The sequence below is a fragment of the Silurus aristotelis genome (genome assembly GCF_946808225.1).
Source record: "Silurus aristotelis genome assembly, chromosome: 2".
NCBI classification, from domain to species: Eukaryota; Metazoa; Chordata; class Actinopteri; order Siluriformes; family Siluridae; genus Silurus; species Silurus aristotelis.
In genome coordinates this window covers 8462144-8487702 of record NC_139575.1, presented here as the reverse complement: position 1 = coordinate 8487702, position 25559 = coordinate 8462144, and the positions used below count along the sequence as shown (strand labels likewise).

Genomic DNA, 25559 nt, shown 5'->3' with positions numbered 1-25559 from the left:
ACAACAGTAGAAAGCCACATTAGCGTTTACGCCTGACTTCCACTGGGCAATGTTTTCCCAATGACTTCAACTAGATAGGAACATTAACTTCAGTGTTGAGCTCTATCTTCATGACTTTATGCAATGTCCTGCTGCCATGTGACTGGCTGATTGGATAATTGCATAAATATACAGGTGTACAGTCGTGACTACATGCATACATACAGTAGGATTGGTAGGATTCATTGATTCACATCGGTGCATAGGAATAAATGTTAACAATGTGATTCCTCGATTTATAAAAGTGTGCATCGGATACAAGTTGGCATTTGTATCTCGATGCCTTGTATTTAACATTTTTGCATTGTTAAAAAAAATATTTATTTATATATAATTATTAGTAGATGCACTTTTGTTTTTATTCTTTAGAAAGTTGTATGGTTTAGAGACAGTGGCATTGAGTAAAAGACAGGAGGTGGAGCTGGAGGTAGCAGAGCTGACGATGCCGAGATTTTCATTGAAAGTGACGACGATGGACAGGATTAGAAACAAGTTTATTAGAGGAACAGCGCAGCATGTAGGACGTTTTGGAAACAACTTGAGGGAAGCGTGATTGAGATGGCTTGGCATGTACAGAGAAGGGACATGGGGTATATCGGTAGGAGAATGCTGAGGATGGAGCTTCCAGGAAGGAGGAAAAGAGGAAGACCAAGGAGGAGGTTTATGGATGTGGTGAAGAAATACATGCAGTTAGTAGAGGACAGAGTAGTATGGAGACGGATGATCCGTTGTGGCGAACCCCTAATGGGAGCAGCCGAAATAAGAAGAAGAAATTGACCAATAAACTGTGACCAATATTTGATATGTAGATTGATTTCTGCTGCTTTGTAAATATGATGTATCACAACACTACAGAAACCGAGGCATGTCCTGAGAGTCACATAGAATAGATTAACATGGCAGAGGTAGAGCTGCATCCTCCCGGAGACAGAACAGAGAATGTCTGTTTCATTTAATATATCTTCTTCTTCTTCTTCTTTTTCTTTCGGCTGCTCCCATTAGGGGTCGCCACAGCGGATCATCCGTCTCCATACCACCCTGTCCTCTATATCTGCCTCTTTTACACCAACTACCTGCATGTCTTCCCTCACCACATCCATGAACCTCCTCCTTGGCCTTCCTCTTTTCCTCCTACCTGGTGGCTCCATCTTCAGCATTTTTCTACCAATATAATTCACGTCCCTTCTCTGCACATGTCCAAACCATCTCAATCTCGCCTCCCTCACCTTGTCACCACAACATCCTACATGTGCTGTCCCTCTAATAAACTCATTTCTAATCTTGTCCATCCTCGTCACTCCCAACGAAAACCTCAACATCTTCAGCTCTGCTACCTCCAGCTCCACCTCCTGTCTTTTACTCAATGCCACTGTCTCTAATCCATACAACATCGCAGGTCTCACCACAGTCCTATAAACTTTCCCTTTCATTCTTGCAGATACTCTTCTATCACAAATCACTCCTGTCACTCTTCTCCACCCACTCCACCCTGCCTGCACTCTTTTCTTTACTTCCCTAACACACTCTCCATTACTTTGCACTGTTGACCCCAGGTACCTGAACTCCTCCACCTTCTTCACCTCTTCACCCTGCAACCGCATCACTCCACTGCCCTCCCTCTCATTCACACACATGTACTCTGTCTTACTCCTACTGACTTTCATTCCCCTTCTCTCCAGCGCATATCTCCACCTCTCCAGGCTCTTCTCAACCTGCTCTCTACTCTCACCACAAATCACAATATCATCTGCAAACATCATAGTCCAGGGAGACTCCTGTCTGACCTCGTCCGTCAACCTGTCCATCACCACTGCAAACAGGAAAGGGCTCAGGGCCGATCCTTGATGTAGTCCAACCTTCACCCTGAACCAGTCTGTCGTACCTACTGCACACTTTACTGCCGTCACACTGTCCTCATACATGTCCTGCACCACCCTCAAATACTTCTCTGACACACCTGACTTCCTCATACAATACCACAACTCCTCTCTCGGCACCCTGTCGTACGCTTTCTCTAAATCCACAAATACACAATGCAGCTCCTTCTGTCCTTCTCTATACTTCTCCATCAACATCCTCAAAGCAAATAAGGCATCTGTGGTGCTCTTCCTCGGCATGAAACCATACTGTTGCTCACAGATGGTCACCTCTTCTCTCAGCCTGGCTTCCACTACTCTTTCCCATAACTTCATGGTGTGACTGATCAACTTAATTCCCCTGTAGTTACTGCAGGTTTGCACATCTCCCTTATGCTTAAAGATCGGTACCAGCACACTCCTTCTCCATTCCTCAGGCATCCTCTCCCCTTCCAGAATCCTGTTAAACAATCTGGTTAAAAACTCCACTGCCATCTCTCCTAAACATCTCCACGCTTCTACCGGTATGTCATCTGGTCCAACCGACTTTCCATTCTTCATCCTCTTAATCGCTGCTCTCACTTCCTCCTTACTAATCCTATCTACATCCTGCTTCACCAACTCCACATCCTCCAACCTTCTCTCTCTCTGATTTTCCTCATTCATCAGCTGCTCAAAATACTCCCTCCATCTTCTCAACACACTCTCCTCACTAGTCAACACATTTCCCTCTCCATCCTTTATTGCTCTAACTTGCAGTACATCCTTCCCAGCTCGGTCCCTCTGCTTGGCCAATCGGTATAAATCCTTTTCTCCTTCCTTAGTGTCCAACCTCTTATACAGTTCCTCATATGCCTTTTCCTTGGCTTTCGCCACATCCCTTTTAACCTGCTGCCGCATCTCCTTGTACTCCTGCCTACTTTTCTCATCACTCTGTCGATCCCACTTCTGTTTTGCCAATCTCTTTCCCCTAATGCTCTCCTGCACTTCCTCATTCCACCACCACGTCTCCTTGTCTTGCTTTCTATTTCCAGATGTCACACCAAGTACTTTTCTAGCTGCCTCCCTCATCACTCCTGCGGTAGTTGCCCAATCATCCGGCACCTCTTCACCACCACCAAGCCCCTGTCTGACCTCTTCCCTGAACCTCACACTACACTCTTCCTCCTTCAGTTTCCACCATCTTATTCTTCTTTCAAACCTTACTTTCCTCCTCTTCTTCTTCGCCTCCAAAACCATCCTACAGACCACCATTCGATGCTGTCTAGCTACACTGTCCCCCGCCAACACCTTACAGTCTCCAATCTCCTTCAGGTTGCATCTCCTACACAGAAGATAATCCACCTGTGTGCACCTTCCTCCACTCTTATATGTCACCCTATGATCCTCCTTCTTCTTAAAATACGTGTTCACCACTGCCATTTCCATCCTTTTAGCAAAATCTACCACCATCTGCCCTTCCACATTCCTCTCCTTAAAACCATACCTACCCATCACCTCCTCATCACCTCTGTTCCCTTCACCTACATGCCCATTAAAGTCTGCCCCAATCACCAATCGTTCTTTCCTAGGTACACCATCTACCACTTCATCTAATTCACTCCAGAATCTTTCCTTCTCCTCCATCTCACAGCCAACTTGTGGAGCATAGGCACTGATGACATTTATCATCATCCCTTCAACTTCCACCTTCACGATCATCACCCTATCAGAAACTCTCTTCACCTCCACTACACTCTTACTGTACTCTTCCTTCAGAATCACCCCTACACCATTTCTCTTCCCATCCACACCATGATAAAACAGTTTAAACCCACCTCCAATGTTCCTGGCCTTACTCCCTTTCCACTTGGTCTCCTGAACACACAACACATCTACCTTTCTCCTCTCCATCATATCAGCTATCTCTCTCCCTTTACCCGTCATAGTACCAACATTTAAAGTACCAACCCGAACCTCTACTCTCCTACACTGCTCCTTTTCCTGCCGTCTCTGTAGACGCCTTCCTCCTCTCCTTCTCCTCCTTCGGCCAACAGTAGCCCAATTTCCACCGGTACCCTGTCGGCTAACGATACCTGTGGCGGTCGTTGTTAACCCGGGCCTCGACCGATCCGGTATGAAATTCTCATTTGTGATCCGCATATTTGATTTGGCACATGTTTTACGCTGGATGCCCTTCCTAACGCAACCCTCCCCATTTACCCGGGCTTGGGACCGGCACTAAGAGTACACTGGCTTGTGCCCCCCTAATGGCTGGGTTTGTTTCATTTAATATATATTATATAAAATATATTATATGCTTTAGAAGTCAGAAGACACCTACATAAATGTATGATTTGCTGTCTGTCTGAACCTAAGAAAAAAATATACTATCTGTACCATATTGAATTGCATAACATCATATTATTTGCATTGTATCGTATTGCATTTAATCACATACCTAATGTGCTAATTATGCTAATGTGTTAAATGCAATTTACTGTGTTGAATCCAATCCAAATCGGACCACACTGCATTGTAATGTGGTGAATTAGCTATGCATCAAGATGCGAATTGCATCGGCCCTGGAGATGCACATCCCTAACATACATACATACATACATACATACTTTATCTTCTTCTTATAATGTCTGTGATGTAATATATCAAAAAGTATGTAAGAGTAGATTTTAGCTGTGTGTTTTTTTGTTCTTTCCATGCTTTCATTTTTTTTTTTTTTGGGCACATTTCTCCTCCTATGCCTCTTCTTGACCTTGTCTGTTTGATCGATCCTTCAGATTTTTTTCCCCCAGCTTCTTTGTTTGGAAGTTGTGACTCATTTCCTGTTGCTGTGGATGATCTCTAAATAATAGATAGCATAAAAGTTAGACCTCTGATGTTATGCTTCCTGTATTACACATATCCCAGTTTTCAAGAGCAATCTTAAACCCTGTCCTTTTGTGTCAGATGCAAGAATTATCCACCCAATAAACTCCTAAAAAAAACAAAATTCAGGCTTGAGTCAGTGTTAATACAGGATTAAGAACACATTTAAACATTTTACCAGGTAAGCTAAGTGTTTTTCTGTGTGTTTCCTTATTTTTTCCTTTTTTTGTTTAAGCCACTGAAAAACATGTTGTGCTTTCTGTTCATTGCTTGTGGCTGCTAACTCAGAAGATAAAAACACCCCAGAGTCTACTATATAGACAGAATGCAAAAACGCTTCCTGATGTTTACATTCGCAAAAATTTATTTCCATTAGCACAAAAAGAAAATGCCCTGGGTCTCAACTCATATGCACAAGACATATATATGAGCTTGCTTTTACGAAAACATTATATAACGGAGGAGAATATATTCACCTCAGACATGTTTGTGTTGGCAACGTATTTCGCCTTCTGTCCTTCTGCTTCATCTCATCCCCCTTTTCTTTCTCTCTCTCTCTCTCTCTCTCTCTCTCTCTCTCTCTCTCTCTCTCTCTCTCTCTCTCTCTCTCTCTCTCACACTCTCTCCCTCCTGTTTCTCTCTTCCACTTTAGGTCATTTCTGTATGGTGAAATAATGAAAGCCCACCTTGTTAGTGTAGAAAATTGAACAGGCTGTGAATGGGAAGGCAGAAAGTAGCTTGGTTGTTCCTTACTGAGATGGTGTTTCTTTTCCTGAAAGTGCTCTTTAATAAATTGTGATATCGGAAAAAAAATTGTGCCACCCATGTACGCCTATTTCATGCATCATTGTTCCTGGAAGTAGGAAATACATATATCCATTTTAAGACGATAGAATGGGATAGGGGGCGTTCAAGACAACGGAGCGGAACTTTGAATTTTATAAAATAAAAGAAAAAATTTTTTACATCCTCCCCTGCTGCATTTATACACTTATTTATACCCATCGTTTAACTAATGCCTGGAAAGATTCGGCACAGAAAAATTTGTCGGTACGCCTGAAGCATCCTAGGCAGCCTGCTTCATTTCATCACTAGTGAACCACCATGACCTGAATTTTCACTGGCGGACGTTATAGGCATCAACGTTTACACCATTCAAATGTTTTACTGCAATTGAGCGTCTCATCACCGTACTGTGCGTAAACCTTTTGTGGATATCAACGAGTTTTACGCTTTCATTCAAAAGAAACTTCATCACCACCCGCAGTTCCATGCACACACACACTAACACTGTTGTCTGATATCTTCATTAACAGTCTCTGGACTGGTCTGCCACCTACTACTGCGTGTGTTTTATACCTGTAAGATTAAAAATCCCAGATTGACTTGAACACCCCTTGTAGTGAACATTTTAGTCTGACCTGGATTAGAAGATATATTGTACGTCCTGCCACTAAGGATTTCATTATTCCACTGTTTAAGTGCTTGAAAAGACCAGTATCCTCATTTATAGGTCACTTAATAAAAAATAGCTGCTATTAGTCAGTAAACTTGATTTTGTGGACCAGTGATTTCTTGGGTATTGGTGGACAGTTATTAGGCAGTGAGAAAAATTTGGTTGAACCCTGCTGTTTATAAAAAGTTTTATATTTTTAATACATTACTATATATAACTTTGTGGTTGCTCAGTCTGTCCATCTAAGCTCCATGGTCACTGGCTTAAACTCTGTCCAGGTCCTGTTTTCTAGTTTTAACTTTCTTCTGAAGAACAAAAACTGTGAGAATTCCTGGAATAAACTCTGGATCTACTGTGACTGTGATCTCTTGGCAAAGCACGTACTAATGATTCAGGAAGGTCAAAATGTTTTCTGGTATTCTTGTTGTAGTCTTTAATAAGTGCCACTAGTTATATGTTTGCTTTGCCCCTCAAAAGTTGATGTAGAACCTTTTTAGACATTTTGAAAATGTTATTATTTTAGCTATTTAAAGACCAGAGTGTAAAGTGCGTAAAAACAAAAAACTATATAATCAGTGACATCTGCTCATTAAATTAGATTGGATGACTAAAATATCTACTGACAACAGTGCAGCAATGTCCTCAGTGCCCTACTGGACTTCAGGCTGTATTTACAAAACAGCTTCTGTCATCTGTCCTTTGGTTTAATTTTTATTTTAATTGTACAATCTGTGCTTAGTCATTCTACATTTAGTTTCTCCTTTAAAGGCATTTTCACTCAGCATCACCTCCTGCCACAACTGTTAGTATGTATATCTACAGTTTGGACTAAAAAGAAATCAGCCCGAGCCTAAATCTTTATACCATTCGGAGTGTTTTGTAATGAATATTGTTGGTTCTGTTTTGCTTGGTTCTGGTATAAATAGTATAGCAGAAGGGTGTTATTCCCGCTAGCATATTTGCCCCAGCTGCCCTTGATATAAGTCATTACTTTTTTGACTAATGATCCTATATATATATATATATATATATATATATATATATATATATATATATATATATATATATATATATATATATATATATATATATATATTATATATTTCACGCTCCTCAGCATGTGTATTCACCAAAAAAAAAATTTAAATTGTGAATCCTGAAAAAGCAAAAGTTATTTACTTCTGAAAAAATAAATAGGTGTTCACAACTTTTAATGCACTTATACATTTTTATGTGTGGCTACATTAGTACATACAAACGTATAGGATTGAATTGACTTTTAAATAAGGTGCACTATAAGTCCTTAGGAGCCATTACAATTTAATTTGATTTCATTTTGGCTGAGGAAATGAACTTTCTTTCCCAATGTTCAAAAAACAAAACAACAATAAAAAAAAAAAACAATAGAATTTTCTTATAAACTTTAAAAAAGAATGTCAAACAATTAAAGATTTTCTGACCTGCAGTGTTCTAATAGTTTTGTTTCTGTGGCATAACAATAAGGACTTATGGACCACCTATTGCTGCATATATTGCTATATGCTATATATGTTTTAAATGCACAATAATATGGTGAAAAAACAACAACAAAAAACATGCAATAGTATATTGTAAGTGCATATTGTGAGATTCACACATGCAAAGTTTAATAAGGGAAATATTTCATACATAGGACAAATTTAGGTAACATGCAATGGGCAATAGTCATGTGTTCATTAATTATAATAATAATAATAATAATAATAATAATAATAATAATAATAATAATAATAATATCCATGATTTTAACGATCTTGACTTAAACAGACTCATCATTGGGTTTTGCTTTACTTTTTTTCCTCCTTGATCCTTTATACGTTCTTGGAAAAGCGTTCCCTTTGTAAGTTATCCAATGCTCTATGGAGATCCACTCCTACTTGATTTTCCCATCTTAGCAACGTACACACCACAACAAGCGTGCTTCCTGGCTTTTCCCAGAGACTCGGTGCATTTAAACACGTCCCTCTTTTCTATTACTGTGAATGATGGTGGGCCTTTTTAGGGCTTAAGTGTATCCCCCCTCCCCAATCCCCAACCCTCCATTGCTTTTATATATGAGTGTTAACATTAATGTGGACATTTCCAAGAAAAAGCACTTGTGATTCGCTCCCGTCCCCACACCAGCCGTATCTCACTTTACAGCAGACGCCGTGCTCAGATCTGCGTCTCTGCGGCCAGGATGTCCCCTCTTCACAAACATGAGACACTTGTCAGGTCTAATGAATTACAAGTGGGAATTAGGCTGACTAGGATTTTCCATTTTATTTCGCAGACATAGAATTTAAAATCCATCCCAGCTAACAGGTTATGCAAACACAAACGGTGAACGGTACTTTGAGCAATATGCATAAGAACAATTCGATTTATTTTATTTTAATGGCAAAACATTGGTTGATTGAATAACTGGTCTTTTTGTCATCATCAAGTTTTTTATCAATGCTGTTAGGGAGACAGTTTGGCTTTTGTATCTTTTTAATGAGATTTCTCGACTCAGATTTTGAAGCTCCATCATTATCTATGAAATAACTAACGAATAAAAATTGGATTCATAAACGTGGACTAATAGTGGATTGAAAATGGTTGCCAAATCAATACTACTAAGGATGTTTTGAGTTGTTGTCTCCCTACAGCTGAATAACTTCTTTGGTTTACTTGATGAGCTCTAGGTATTGCTCAGTTTTGAGGAAGCGGCCGAAAGAATCCTTCTCCATCAGGTTGTAGATGCGGCTCTGAGCCAGGTCAAAGGTGGCAGGAGAAAGGTCAACCAGGTTCCTTAGAGTCACGTCTTTGGTGAAATGATCAATGTTCACCTGCAGAGTGAAGAACATTGAGGATGTTATAGCAGGGGGGGGTTTGTCACTTGGGGAAAATGATTACAAGATTAGAAAGGAGATTAATGCAATTAACTTCCAAACAGAATGCAGTTTCAGACATTCATTAAAATTCAGGTTGTTTACAGAATGACAATAGGAATAGGATTATAGCGGATTAGACAAACATGAAATTAACTCCATTTATTTATAGAATGTTGGATTACTTCCAATGACAGGAAATAAAACTCTCTTTGTGTCTTCCCAACTTTTGACCTACAACAATTTTTGACTTTGAGTAAAGTCTCACACTTGACAATAATAAGAGTAAATTGGATGTCGAAGACAATAGAGAGGAACATTTCCACACTCCCAGGTGACCAGAGAAGAACTGGATCAGATGATGAATCTGTGTTAATCTTATAGGAGGCCAATTAAACCAGAACATCTAGTGAGTATGAAAATGTTTACAGATGAAGAGATGGGCAAATTCTTTTCACACTACACCTCTGACTGGACTTTTCAGAGGTGACCACAAGCACAAGCATTTCATCGTTCATGAGTATAAATTTACCAACCTCTTTGTGTCCTCCAGTCTGAATAAAGTCTTCATAAATCTTCTTGGCCTTGGTGGACATTTTCAGTGGTGATTTGGTCTTCTTAAAATCCTTGCAAGCCAACCAGAACTCAACATTCTCCTCGCTGAACTCAGATCTCAAGAAACTCTTGAATGTAGCGAGTCCATCTGCATGAAAAAAGAATGTCAGAAAGCACTTTATACTAATGTAGGCACTTGCATTAAACATTTCAGGAATATCTCATTATGGTTTATTCACACATTTCCCGCCACACTCCACTCCAATTCCGTGCACACGTGCCTATTCAGTGATCTGTGCAAAAATCATTGCTTGGAGTGACTGACTACAATTAGATGAGGGGGAAAAAAGGATTTTATTGTATTGCGATGTTTTCTTTAAAAACCATGGCTGTAACCTTCAATTTGCTTGAAGTAGATTGAATGCTTGTCTGCAGAGTGCACCGGATTTAATTACAATTTAGGCAGAAAACAAAATGGTCTGACAGGCAATAACAACATAAAAAATAACACTACAAGCAAAGGCATTTATTTTGTCTTTCTAAATGTATTTGTCTTCACAGGCATTCAAAGCCCCGTTCACTATGACTGTGTTCCATTACAGTGTTCTGCAGGAGACCAGCTGATCTCAATAAATACTTTTCAGATATTATGTGCATGCAAACGTAGCTTTACTTTACAATTCATTTAGAGAATGCCATTTGAATGTATATAGATTAATTTATTCATTTCAAATTATTATTATTATTATTATTATTATTATTATTATTATTATTATTATTATTATTATTATTATTATTATTTCTGTGAATCTGCTTTGTAAAAATGGCCATTGTTAAAATGTATGTCATTATTATACTCAGGGTTGGGTGTGTACAAATAAAATGTTTCTTTATTTAAAAAAACCCTGAATAAAAATTTCAATAATTTTCCATTGCTTTTGCATTGACACATAAACAATAGCATTCACAATAGTTTGTAAATAAAAATACACTAAATGTTATACATCAGTGGTCCCCAATTATTTATTTTTTTTGCGCCACGGACCGGTTTAATGTCAGACAATATTTTCACGGACCGGCCTTTAAGGTGTGGTGGGTAAATACAACAAAATAAAATGATACGACCATAAAAACTGGTATTTTCTAAATATAATAATAATTGTGAATCCACTGTGTTGTTCATTTTGCTCGCTTGGGGGTTTTAATTTAGCGGTAATGTATTATGTGGTAGCGGCCGGAGCCCCTTTAAGAAGGTAGAGGATGGAGGTAAGACATGTGACCGAGGCATCATGACATGCATCAAGAGTGAGTCATAGACAGATGTGCTGGAGAGAATCCTGTAATTTTCCAAAATAAAAAATTATTCAGATTCAGAAAATAAATAAAATGCAAATAATGTAAGTTATGTAACAATTGACCCACGGACCGAGTAGAGCACAGTCCAGTCATACAACTCAGTTTTTCAGTTATGTTAAAGGATTTCACTTTTATAATAAGAAAGTGATATTTTGTTAGGATAAAATAACAAGGTGGGTTTAAGAAAGAGTTTTCCAGAGTCCCTTAGTGTTGTTATATTCACATTTATCAGCCAGGTAGTGGTGGATTAGATATAGTATACTGGAACAGGCAAAACAAGCAAAGTCCAATCAAACACACAAGAGAGCTGTCCATGATGTCTTGAGTTGAACTTGAACTAGGAGACCCAAACCAGCTACATGAAGATATGCTTTACATGGGGTGGAATAAAAGATTTTAAGTGGCCTGCTCACAATCCTATTGAACACCTTTGGGATGAATTGGAATGCTGACTGCTGAATAAGCACAAATCTCCATAAGAATGTTCTAAAATCTAGTGGAACATCATCTAAGATTATGGAATAAGGGCTAATTGTGGAAATGGATGGGATGATGGGAATCTTATAGTCAGGTTGGCAAAAATTTTTTTTGCACATATATTGTATGTTGTAAAGTTTTTAAATGTGTGAATATAATTTTTAGTATAAAATGATTAATAGGCTTATATGCCGAGGTTTTATGAAAGCTTTGGATTCATGTTGGCTGTATGATGCCTCTGTGTGTATCCACCAGCATTCTGTAATTAATTATTGTTGTTTTTTGATGGTGCTGATGTCAGTTAATAACAGAGCTTTTTGGAGAACATTGGAGGTTCATTTAAAAGCTTAATTAAAATATACATTCATAGCCAATGTGAGAAGTCTGATATCAATATTGCTTTGAAAGACATATCATTAAATGCCAATAAGGTTTCTGAGATGTTCCTTTACTTTAAAAAAGAATGGTCTATGTGACTATATAAATAGTGACATTTTGACATAATGACATTTTGTGAATGTCACTTCAGTCATTTCATTCATCTCCAAATGTTTCTTTCATTTTTAATGATAGTTTTTACTGTTGGACAAATTTGTTATGAATGCTCTGCTATCCTTTTATCTCCTGCTGTCAAATAAATCTATATTTAGTGGTGCAAAATTTTTGGCTTGTAACTAGTCTCAAATCTAGAGACCTGTTCAGGGGAGGTGTGCTTTTTTTTTCTCTAAGGATTTGCCCTGGCCGTTTTCGATTACGTGACCAAAAAGCGCATTTGTTTCCTCATAGAAAATGAATGGGGCAGAAAGTTTGTGCGTCATATCTCGGCCCTTGAGTGTCCTACATGCACATATGGCATATCCACTCGTAGGGAGTCTGCAGCGGGTCACAATCATATGCCCCTTGAACCCCGGACCTTCTCAGAATTCTGGGAATTCTGCATCATTCTGGCCTCCATAGAAAATGAATAAAAAAGGAAATCCGACCCACCACGGTTTGGCCGGCGTTCGCCCCACACGCTCGTACAACGTATCCTCTCGTCCGGGGTGGCGAGCAGATCATGCCCGTACACCCTGCATTCATCTATAACCCCGGGAATGAAGGGTAGGGGGCAATTAATTACCCCCACAGAAATGAATGTGGAAACAGCAATACACATACATTGACACACAGAGTGAACTAGCTGGGGCAAAGCCCACAGACCCCAGGCATGCTATAAATCAATCCGAACAGGCCGGTGGGGAGAATTGCATTATAAGAAATGCTATAATGCCACACTGAATAGGGGGGAAGGGGGGTGGGGGCAACAAAGTGGGCGGGGTGAAAAAATACAGGAAAGGGACATCAACGGACTCAGCCCAGCATAGGGAGTTGCACTGTGGGTAATGTAGTGACGCCACGTGACGTCACCTAAAGCCATGCCCCGGCCATTAGCCGCCCGGAAACTGTGCTATATGTCAAAACACTCGGTGGTGGGAGTTGAACCACAGGTGAATTTTCACAGGTGAATTTTCACCATCATGTGATGACATAGGCCACACCCACGGCCACCGAGCAAACCTATTTAGCTTACCGCAAGAACACGCAAAAAATAAGAAAAAAATTAAAAATGGCAAAACTCTTGTGACAGACACATCTAAACGCTTGGCACAGCGAGGGGAGTCAAACGCAGGGTCTCGTGATGACAACACGGGGCGTCACTGGCCCTGCCCCCTCGGAAAACAAGGGCAATAACAGGCATGCGTGGTATCGAAACGCTCGTCCTTCCCGAGTACAGTCGCGGTCGCCACCGAAAACACGGTCGGCACTAAAAAACACGCACACCTGATGTCGAGTTTTGTACCGGCAAGCACTACTCACATTTTTTTCAGGAAATGTCATATTCTAGTTTGCAAAATTATGAGGACAAACACAATTCTATTTTTCACAGAAACCTTTTTTGTTACTAAAATATTTAATAAAAAAAATAATTTTACTTCTGTTTATCCACAATCACTATTAATCTAAAAAGGTTAAATCAATGATTCAGCAAATAATAAAAAAAAAACACCAAGCACATTTTTGCTACTTTTCTCGACAGCACAAGGTCCTTAGTAAGGAGGTCTTTTTAAATCCTGGTGGTCCATAGAGGAAGCATGGATACATTAAAATGGAGAAACAATTAATTAGACAAATCCCAATTCCCACAAAGTAATGTGAAACAATCTCTCTGGAGACTGACATGACAGCTGGAATTCAACAGTTTGACTTCTGCTACTTAGCAGTCAAGGGCCATGTCCTAGAAGTGCACTGCTGTATAAAAAGGAAACAGTCATGCAGAGTATTTTTAATCATCTAAGTGAGAAAACATCCCCAACTGCAAAAAAATTAAATAAATAAATTGAATATTTATTTGGAATATTTTATTGTAGCACCATATATTGTGGACCACCAAGGTTTACTTAGTACATTAGTGTAGTTTTCCATTGTGCTCTTTCCTCATTGAGTACTCGCAGTCATCACTTTGTGACCTTGACCTCATTTGTTTTGCTTATAAAAGGCTGTAGTTACATCCTGTTCATCCTGTTTCCCATTCTTCTTTTGCCAAGGAATAGATAAAAGCTGAAACTGAAAGCAATACAATAAGTGAGCACAGAGAAATCTTTCTGAAGCATCATTTTAAGAGTATCCAATTTATCTTGGTCAGAGTTGAGGTGAATCTGGAACCAATCCTGGGTACAATGTGCAGGAGGTAGGAATGCACCTGGGTGGGAATTCCAATTCGATTGCATTCAGGAGTCAAGGAGAATGCAGTATAGTGAATTATATTAATAATAGTGTTTGTGTGGGTGTGCAATTAGTTTTTTCCAATATTTGTCACTGACTTAAAAAATGTTTAAAGTGTGGATTTCTTTCAACCTTGCCCACTTATCTGTATTTCGGGGCTCAATGCCAAGTTTTTGGGGCTGCAATGCCCCAATTTAATGAGATGATGGACATGACAAATGCTCAAATTGTGCAGTGCACCTTGCAGTCTGTGGAAAAAATATAGCCTATTTAACGACTATAGGGCCTGCTAGAAATAAAAAAAAGAGACCCCTCTGAATTCAAACTAAGCCATACTGGCAGATCCTAAAAAATATACCACATCTGCCAATCAAACTTTTTCTGTTTCAGAACTTTGTTGCACACGGTAGTAAAAAAATCAACTACGAATGTCAATGTCTTCTTGTCTCCTTGTCTCCCTCTTTAATTTCATGTGACGCATCAAAACATCTCTTTTACTGCTTTTCCTTACACATCTCTGAACGTACCTCTCTACCCTGCATGTCCTTCCCCAGTTACAGGAATAAAGGTTGATGTGTACCTGAAAGTGTTTGTCTGTGATGCCTGGTGAAATCACACTCTTATATCTTTCCAGGCTTCTGGCTTGTTACTCATCAATCAACTGCAATTTTTCATTTGTATCCCACTTCACACAGGTAGAGTGCTAGAAAATAATCAACCATCTCACTGTCTTGAAAAGCTTATTGCAAAGTAACAAAATAAATGTGACATTAAAACGTTTTCCTCACGGTGTTGTTTACTTTAAAACCCTCAGAACAACTTTATGCATTTCTTTATACTCCCATAGCTATGCTAATAGCCATTTAGCCCCAATTTTTGACATTTACAATTTTCACATTAGGCTGAATCCACGGTCCTGAATAATGATAACTTATTTTGTGTGGTTTTATAATAAGAAGCTTAAGATACACTTTGTGTACAATGACCTTTAAATGTCACTATGCCTATTCAAAACTCCATTTATATATATATATATATATATATATATGCAACAGCAAGATGTTTATGCAAATTTTAAGTTTTCATGAAAGTCTGTAAAGTAGAAGATCATCAGTTCGAAATGACCTTGTGACTTTTTTGTGGTTTTTTTTGCAGTGCAAAAACACTGTTTGGGCCAGAGCAACATCATCATCCAAAAGCTACAAACAGCGTTCAAATTTATGCATGCAGATGTGAGCGGCTTATTTCTCAATACACTGGCATGGGCTGATAATTCCTGTAAATAGTGCCCAAGGGGAGTGGCATGTCAAAGTATTCTGGTTGTTCAGCCCATTATAAGTCTTGTGTTGTGACATCTGCCATGCAGTATGCTAGTCTTTGTTTAGACAAGGAATCCCCAATGCTTTTCCTTTGAGGCAGGAGGACAAGGCAGACTTAGATAGCCACTGTCCAGTCTAAATAACACCATAGGGAGTAAAATACTCCGCAGGGTCTCATTTATTGAATGATAGAATGTTATTTGATTGATTCCCTAAATTGTTTGGTAGAAATGTGGTGACATATCTCAGACATTGGAGTTAAACTAACTTTAAAAAAAATAAAATAACATAAACATTTGGACATGACTCCAGCACAGAGGAGTTGGTGGTGAATCTGAAATGAACTCAGATGTTGAGCAAATGTTTTGCTCAGGGACACCTGGTTCCAGGGGTGGACTTGTCATTTGGCAGATGGGACATTTTCCCATCTGTGCCTGCTTACCTTTTTGTCTGATTGGCCCATAAAACTCTTTTCAGTCTATTCTTTTTCTGTTTAATTAGTTGATAACGCTGGGGTCCTTGTGGCGGTGTAATGTATTTGTCAAAAAAGTCAGCTTGGGTTTTTTACAGACAAAACAACCCATTAGACATTTAATCAGCAGCCCATTATTTCTTTTCTTAATTGAAATTGGGCTGACCAAATCACATCTTTTGTGAAAAAAATGAACAGGCCCCTCAGACAGACGCTGCAAAATGTGTGCAAATAACAGACGTTTTCTGCTGCAGCAGGACCTTCATCAGCTGCCGTTGCTGATGATGATAGTGGTGGTGGTGGCACTTATCAACAATTTATCATGTCTCTTCTCTTTCCCCCTCAAACACACGCACACACAAGATGGATGTCATCAGCGTGGATTATAGTTTTATAATAGTGCTTTTATATAATAGGATCTGGTATTTATATTCAAGGCCGTGCAAATATGGGTTGTATTTGTGATCGTATGTATGTAGTGGGGCGGTCTTGGGCAAAGATTTTTTGTTTCTGTCCAGCCCTGCCTGGTTCTACAACTCAAACAGACTGTAAAAAGGACATTACTCATAATCACACAATCAAGTGCTCATGATGCTTCTCACTCTCTAATGTTTTTATAGTTTTTATTGATTTATAATCACACTACTGGTGTCACCCAAATTAGGATGGGTTTCCCTTTTAAGTCTGGTTCTTCTCAAGGTTTCTTCCTCATACCATCCATTGGAGGTTTTCCTTGCCACAGTCATTTAAAGTTTTTGTTCTATAATTCTTAAATTTTGTAAAGCTGCTTTAAGACAATGTCCATTGTAAAAAGAGCTATGGAAATTAAATTGAATTGAACAGATTCAACCAAAAGCTCATCCCAGAGTCAATGGGCCACCAGTGCATGCAAGGCAAACGTTCTGTCAAAGCATACAGTATAACTTCCCAACTCGTTTAGCCAAAATGACTACTTTTTTCAGCATCCTTTATAGTCGTCTATAGGTGGCTCTCATTTATAGTGGGTTCCTCAGGGATCATTATACACAGAAGCACATTCATTCCTATAGAAAAGCAGGTATAAGCTTATGACACCCCAGATATACAATCCATTGTGCTATGGTGTGCAACCATGGCTGCCACATTCTGTCCAACTTTCCTTGTAGATGGTAACCTTTTCCTGCTTAAAATTCTTTGACGCAAAGTCAGGATCTTGGGAATCAGGCAATGTCCCATGTTCAGTAAACTTGATTCTAACATCCAAGCCTGTTGTGCAAGAACCAAAATCATAGACACAGGAGACTGGGCAGGGTTGCTAAATCTTACATTAAAATTTATGCGATTTGGCAAACAAAAATGATTTGTAGTGTAAGATTAGTTGACTGATTCACTAAATTGAGTAATAGGACCAAGGTCAACCAAGAATGATCTGGCCAACAATACATTCTAAGATTTTTGTACTTTCTTTGCTATTTGGAACAGAATGTTGCTGATTACAGGCTATACCAAAGTTCACATCCGGTTGTAGGCTATATTGTATTTCTACAACAGGCTGTCAGATTCTGACAGGGAGAACAACAATTACAGAGGTATTGACTCCACCACTCTTGTTTTCATTTGTATTTTTGTCCACTCTCCATTGGTCTTTTAACCCAGATCTGGGCTGCCACTTCTGGGTAAAGAAGCCACTCTCCTTGATGTACATGCTTTCTTAATAACTATATCCATCATCTCATTGTGCAACTTTGGCAGCATAATTGCTCTCTTTGAAAGTATTGGATGGGCCCACAATACTGCTTTTCTACTTATTTTTAAAATCCACAACATGCAGTTAAACTTTATAACATTTAATTGATATTGGATATTATTAGATATTGGATCTTTCAGGACAATATTGGATCCGTACATCATTCAGTCTCTCTAGAATAGAACATAAATGCCTTGTACTATTACTGGTACAATTTATTTGAAACCTGTCATGCTGCTTGGCACATTCTACTCAAGAACTTTGGACTAAGATGGCTATCTTGTTAAAAAATGAAGTGCTGACATATTTTCAATACCAATTACACCATTCTATTTCTCATTCGCTTTTTTTTTTTTTTTTTCCAGTTTTTCTGACATTTGGCCCATGATCATTTATCTTATTTTAGTCTAATAATGAATCATGGCAGTGTTTTGGCTGTTCACTTGTGAATGTTTTTTCTCTGTGGTTTTCTCTGTGATATCTCCTTTAATTGTTTAAATGTTTTGGTAGAATTGGAAGGTAGGATCATATTTAGTGTTAATCAATTTATTTACATACATTTTATATAAAATTTTTGGGTAATATGAAAGTAATTGAAAAAATGCTTTTGATGACCACTCAGTGATACTAATTGCAAACCAAGATGCTTACCAAGCCTTATTGACAGCCATTCGACCTTAAACAAGCATTTTTTTAAACGCATATATACATAAATAATGGAAGAAACAGAGATGGTGGTCTTGTGTACTTACAGCTGTTGGTGAGAACTCGATCCAGAGATTCACGCCACTGCGCAGCCTCTTCAGGGGTTGGCCTGAAAAACAATGAATAGCTGTTATTATCAAAGTGTAAAAGCTCACAGAATCTCATTTAGACAAATCTGTGCATTTATTTTAGACTTTGATAAGTGACATATTTGTAAGTAACACTCAGGCAACTGTAAACATCTAAGTAGACTCCTTCAAAATGTGTCAACTATAAATTTTTTTTTAAAAGTACACGTTTTAGAACTCTGAAGTTTGCACGACTTTCGCTAAAGGAAAGATTAAACTGCTGTTATATACTGTAGTCTGTAACTAAGAAGTGTTTGGGTGATGAAAAGGGAGTAGGGGATCACTGATGGCATGGAGCTGGATGTGACACAGCTTATAATTTCCATAATTACATACTGTACAATTAGTTTTCATACTTAAATAGATATAACTTACAAATACTGCATGAAGCCTCTAGGACATAACAATTATATCAGTTGAGTCTTAACTTCAGTAAATGGCAATTTGCTGAGCGATTTCCTTTATTCCATGATGCTCCTTGTGTAATTAGGATTCATCTATCTGGTTGACATGTGGACCATCATCTCTGTAAGTTTTCTAGACATGCTTTGATACATTAAGACTTTAAAGTTTTGGATACATTTGTGTGTGAGTATATGTGTGTTTTTTGAACATCCCATTTCACATATATAACACATACAATATAATATTATAATATTTCTAATAACCGCCACTTTTCTAGAATGATGTCAGTAGGGTTGAGGTCTTCAACTTTAACCTGTGTAAAGCATAACTTCATGGTGCTGGCTTTGTTCACAGGTGCATTGTCATGCTGGAACAGGTTTGGGTCTCCTCATTAAAGTAAAGGGAAAATTCAATGCTATTGCATCTAATGATGCCCTATTGTGTGCCTCCACCATTATGGTAACAGTTTGGGTAAGAACATCTACAGCCACATATGTCTGTGCTGACACTGTTTTTTTGTCCGTATTTGTCCATATAGCATATTTGAAACAAATTAGTATTGCACCTATGATATACCACCAAACATAACTTATGGTTAAATATACAGTGCTACTAAGGAATGTTTGCTCTTCTGTGTACAAAAGAAAATAAACAAGGTGGTATTAAAAAATTCGAGACTAATAATGCTAACTGGTGCTGTTCTGACTACGTGTGTTACCACATCTGCGATGTCCTCATGGACAGCAGGTTAGAACAGGGAACAAAGTGAAATTTTGTGTGAAACTGGGCAAATCTGCCACATAGACGTTGGCTATGACATACAATTGACATATGGCATGCTGCGACAAGTTGTTTGAGGTGTTTTGAGTGGCATGCACGTTTCAACAGTGGAAGAACATGACTGAAAGATGAAGAGTGATCTGGAAGACCAAATAGCTAAACTCATGAAAATGTCGAAACCATTCAGTAACTTGTGCATAACGATCATCGGAAAACAATCCAAATGATCTCACTTCCGCACTCACTCTACTAGCCAGATTTGGCTTCTGCGAACTTTGCACTCTTCCTGAATATGAAGATCCATCTTAAATGTCGCCATTTTGACAATGTTGCAGAGATGGAGCACGAATCGCAGAAGGCGCTTGACTCGCACAAAAAAAGAAAAACATATTTCACGGACATATCATGCTGGGAGCGCTGTAATGCTGTGCAAGGGGACTATTTTGTAGGTGATAGTGCGTAAACCTTTGTTAGTAAAACCTTTTGATACCACCTCGAATTGAAGTATTTTTCTTCACAAAACACTTCAAACACTGTATAATTGAATATACACAGGTGCTTGTCGATTTCAAGATGCCCAAATAAGTCATCATTAACACTTTCTAGCACTCCTGGAACATTCAATCCATCCGGAAATGTTTAAAGTTACATAAGGGCAGACTGGCTTTTCATTGACTTTTGTGTTTTATGGTATAAACAATTCTTTGGCACTTCTTCTTTATTGCATAATGGACTAACACACAATCTCTCTTTCATTTGTTCTTCAACTGTAACTAATGTCCCTCGAACTGCACGTTTTCTCAAAGGTCTGGTACTAATAAAAGGACTGTTACAGATTCTGTGATTGATAGTGAAGAGCATCTGATTTCCATGTACAGAGCAAATTTTATTTTATTTGTATTTTAAAGGATAGCAATGTGGAAATAGATTACAAATGTACAGCGGGATTGAAAAGTCTGAGACCACATTGGAAATCTGGGATTGGTTTTTCATTTGAATTCAGCAGAAGGTTTGAAAAGTTTGAAGTATTTCAAACAAAGAAAGAGAACATTTGTTTGCAAAAGCTTGTAAAATGTTAATTGCTTTGTACAAGAGGTCAGATTGTCTTCATGCCTAAACTCTTCTATTTTGGGATGTGTTCAGACAAGACAATGATGGATTTCATTAAATGTTTGCTGTGATTAGAGCAAAAAAGGTGTCTACTATATAAATAGAACTTTTCTAGTCTCCAGGTTTCACTCAAGTTTTTGTGAATAATATAATTAGAAAATTGTTACATTAAATCAAAAAAGAAAATGGAAAATTATATCAAATTTGACCAATGCTCACAGATTTTTGGACTCCAATGTATTTAGGATGTATTTATATTTTTTTACATAAATATTTAGAACATTGATAAATTGGGTCAATATTGTCCAGACTTTAGGCACTAGTTCTGTGAAAGTGCTGTGTGTATGTCTTAGGGGCAATACAGTTTTATTAAATTGATAATGACAGAGCTTTAATTTCCTGCTTTCCAACCGACTATCATAATTTACAGTATGACACTGAAGAAAGGTGTACATCTTCCATCATCAGTGTTCAGTCCTGAAGTATAATTGCAAGCATTTGCATGAAATTTACGTGTGCTTTTTAGACCCTTCACATGATATATTTATTTATTTCCACACTCAATTTGATTTCTTTACATGAATACATTTTGTTCCTTGTCTCATGTGTATGACCTAAACTCACACGAAAACCTCTGGGCATAAAATAACAAGAAGTGAAACAAATTTGTTTAATGATTGCATGTAAAATTTACTTTTTTATTCTGTGAGGAAATTCCTAGTCGATATAACAAATTACATAATATGCAAGGGCCATTATTGCCGATGCGGCTCTTATTTCCGACATGAATCATTCTGACATTTTAGTATGAAACTGGATTGTTTTAATGAAAAACATTTTGGGACAATAAAAATTTATATATATTTATATGTGTGCATTTCTTTGTTTATTCATTTGACATTCAGCTGTTTCATGGCCATTAATGGTAGAGGTAAATGAAGATTAATATTGTAGGTGTAATAATACTGTGTGATGGAGCGGAAGAGTAAGAGAGACTCACTTCTGAAGCTTTTCTGGTTTCTTCTCCGGCTTTTCAGGGTATGGGATGATGAGGTCAATGGCATTATCTGGCTTTTGGAGCAGAGTTCCCAACTTAGTCTTGATCCCTTTAGCCCTAGATCCATACCAAACACACAAATACATACATGGCATTTACAGGAAGCCTGAGTAAACACAGCTGATTGAACACATCTGAGCTTGATTGAAGTCATTCATGCTGAACCTTATCAGCAGCCACATGAGATAAGAAAACTGTCAAAATCATTGTCTGGAAAGGGTTTATGAAATCGTTTTGGAACTGCAAGGAGAGCGATCATGTCTAAAGAGAGAACAGTGATGAATCTTCCCAGGACTGTCTGGTTGGCTAAGATTTCTCCAAGGCTGCAGTAACAACTAATGCAGGAAGTGACCAAAGATCCCAAAAGAGCACCCAAGGAAACTTCAGGCTGCTTTAACCTCAGCCAAGGTCAGTATGAAGAATCCACAGATAGAAAGGGAGCAAGATCCAAAAATTGGATTCATGGGAGAGTAGCATGGCGGAAAACCACCAAATTAACCAAGATAAATATTAACAAGGGTAAAATCGAAACCATCTGGATGACACCAATTCCTTTCGCCATAACATTTTAGGACAATATGATATTTATATGACATTTATGTAAGACATTTATGTCTGCCTTAAAACTAAGAACATCAGATAAACAGTTATGCAGATGCATTGCTCAGAGCTGGATGTGCTCATATTGTTGAAAGGAGCATGAAATCTGTGCTGTACCACATAAATGTTAAAAGTTATGCAGCAAAACAATGATCCAAAAGACAAAACAAAATCCACATGGCAAAAATGAATTGAAATGACCTAGTCGAAATCCTGACTTGAACTAAATAGCTATAATGAGATAGGACAGGAAATGGTGTTAAAAAAAACCCAGCCAGTCTATCTAATCTAAAAAGAATTCTGCTCAGAAGTGTGGGCTGAAATTCTTCAACAGTGACAATGCAGATTGATATTGAACGAGATGAAGTGTTCTTATTCATTTATTCATCTTGAGAATGAGGCTGTTGGGGCTGTTTCATGAATACTGAATGCAAGGCAGGATGCACTCTGGAATGAAGGCCAGCACAGGGTTTCAGGGTACATATTCACACCTAGGAGGCACTTTAGGGTCACCAATACAATTCTCTTAGCAGGTTTTGGGGAAGTGGGAAGAAACCTGATAACCTGAGGTAAAACCTACAGTACAGAGGGAAGAGGTGAAAGTCTAAGAGTAACTTGAGCTCATGATTGAAAGGAAGCATTTAGTTGTATGTGTTTATATAAAAAAGCAAAGAAGGAAAGAGGGAATGAAGGAAGAAAAGAAAGTTTTTAAGTGAGTATGAAAAAAATGGGAAGAAATCAAATAAAAAAGAAAATAAAAGTAGATGGAAGGAAGGCAGGAAGGAAGATAAAAACAAAAAAGGAAGCAAAAGGAAGAAAATAAGTAAGAAAAAAAACAAGAAAGAAAGAAAGAAAGAAAGAAAGAAAGAAAAAGAAAGAAAGAAAGAAAGAAAGAAAGAAAGAAAGAAAGAAAGAAAGAAAGAAAGAAAGAACAATGGTTGGAAAATAAACAAAGAATGATGGTAAAAAAGAAAAAATGGAGGAAAGATAGAATGATGGTAAGAAAACAATTCTTACAATTGTTGCAGTTTGTTAAGCAACATTAAGTTTAAGAAATAATAATAATAATAATAATAATAATAATAATAATAATAATAATAATAATAATAATTATTATTATTATTATTATTATTATTATTATTATTTGTATTATTTTTATTTTTTATTATTATACCCCCAGGGTTCCATTTGCCCAATACTAAGCCTAATCCAAACATCTGAAACATTTTATTCTAAACAATCCCAATAAGCATCAACAGTAAAAAATCATGAGAGGAGGAAACTACTTTTGTTTTTCCAGAGCACATAGCAGTACATTTTTGTCAAGCATTTCTGAAACACCAGAAAAGGCTTTCTGTCTCACTCTAAACTAACACGAGAAAGACTAAACCATCACTGTTCAAATTCCTTTCTCCGCCATGCTTATTCCTTTTTTTATACTTGGTAATTTAAGTTTCTGTCACTCTGTGTTATTAAAACCATACCTTGCATTATTAAAAACAGACCCTCTATACCAGTTTGTGCTTTGCGGAGATGGAAGGAGAAAACTCCCCCTTTGATCACGCTTGGCAGTTATTTTAAACACGTGAGTCTTAAATTTTATTACAGCTCTCACAACATTCATGCTGGATGGTAACTGAGACATCCCTGCTTTTCACATGATTGCAGAAGCACAATATGTTGATTCAGGATACTAGAAAGGATTTGGTTTGGAACGTAGGTTGAAATAAAATGCATTGTCCTACTTAAGAATAAGTTTTATTTCTTATACAAGTTATACATCAGAAGTAAAATATATAGTCTTAAATGATAGAGTGCAGAAATGTAATGCTATTTTAGAATGAATGTTATAATGAAACTTTTTCAAAAAGCATAGAGCATCAACTTCCTCTCCAAATCACAGCATTATACAGAGATTATAGTAATGAGGAATACAGTAAAGAGTTTTATTTGCATTTCTGATTCCACTACTGAGATTAATTTCTATCAAGTGTTATTTCAGCTGTGTTACGCAATGGAGCGTTCAAGAAACCTTTGAAAAAACTCATTTCCTGACAAGAACAGTTTAGTATTGCTTATAAATTTGCACTAGATTTTTTTTTATTGTATTTATTTCCTAAATTTGAAGCAGAAAGTATAATCCAGCACATTTAACACAGTTATCTATCTGCTTACCTCTCCAGACATGTCTGAGGCAGGGCAGCTAATCCTTTACACATGGTTTGGACTCTTTAGTACTGGCTTCACAGGGTTAATCCACCACCATGAGCTTTTCCTTTTCCTTTTTGAATTTGTCTCTGTGCTCCGCTCTGTTATAAGGAGACCACTTATTGGATCGAAGCCAGCAGTTCTACAGCCAATTGACTTGCAGTTGACGATTACGCCAGAGCCGAGTGTGTGCTCTGGAGATGTCAACAAGTGCAGGGCAGCTTGAATTTCCTCAAACCCCTGGACAAATTGACTGAACACTTTCTGAGTTCATACCAAATCAGAAACATGATGCTGATTGAGCGTCTTGCAGTTCAGTTTCATCTTTAGAGCCAGGAGTGGTTCAGATCTGGTAGAAGTTACATTGAAGATACTGTAGCTGGACAGAGAGAAACACGCCTGAAATTGGTGTACATCATAAACTCTGATGTTTGGATAAATAATTAATAAATAAAATATGTGCATATATATGATGTAAAAAGAGAGAGCAAGAGAGAGAGAGACAGAGAGAGAGACAGAGAGAGAGAGAAAGAGAGAGAGAAAGAGAGAGAGAGAGAGAGAGAGAGAGAGAGAGAGAGAGAGAGAGAGAGAGAGAGAGAGAGAAAATAAATGAGGGGATATATAGATACCAAAGATAGATTTAGATTATTGATAATTGATAATAGACAGACAGATAGATAGATAGATAGATAGATAGATAGATAGATAGATAGATAGATAGATAGATAGATAGATAGATAGATAGATAGATAGATAGATAGATCACAATGGAGACTACATTCTGAAACTTC

General features: G+C 37.8%; 1 protein-coding gene across 1 annotated transcript; it reads right to left on the bottom strand.

Annotated features, from left to right (window-relative positions):
- Positions 1–7410: 7410 nt before the first annotated feature.
- Positions 7411–24889, bottom strand: rgs5a (regulator of G protein signaling 5a). Its single transcript, XM_083524156.1, has 5 exons — positions 24736–24889; positions 21904–22017; positions 18528–18589; positions 9644–9810; positions 7411–9065 (listed from the first exon to the last, which is right to left on the bottom strand). The coding sequence occupies exons 1-5, from the start codon at positions 24777–24779 to the stop codon at positions 8904–8906; spliced, it is 549 nt and encodes a 182-aa protein (XP_083380282.1). The 5' UTR covers positions 24780–24889; the 3' UTR covers positions 7411–8903.
- Positions 24890–25559: the final 670 nt, after the last annotated feature.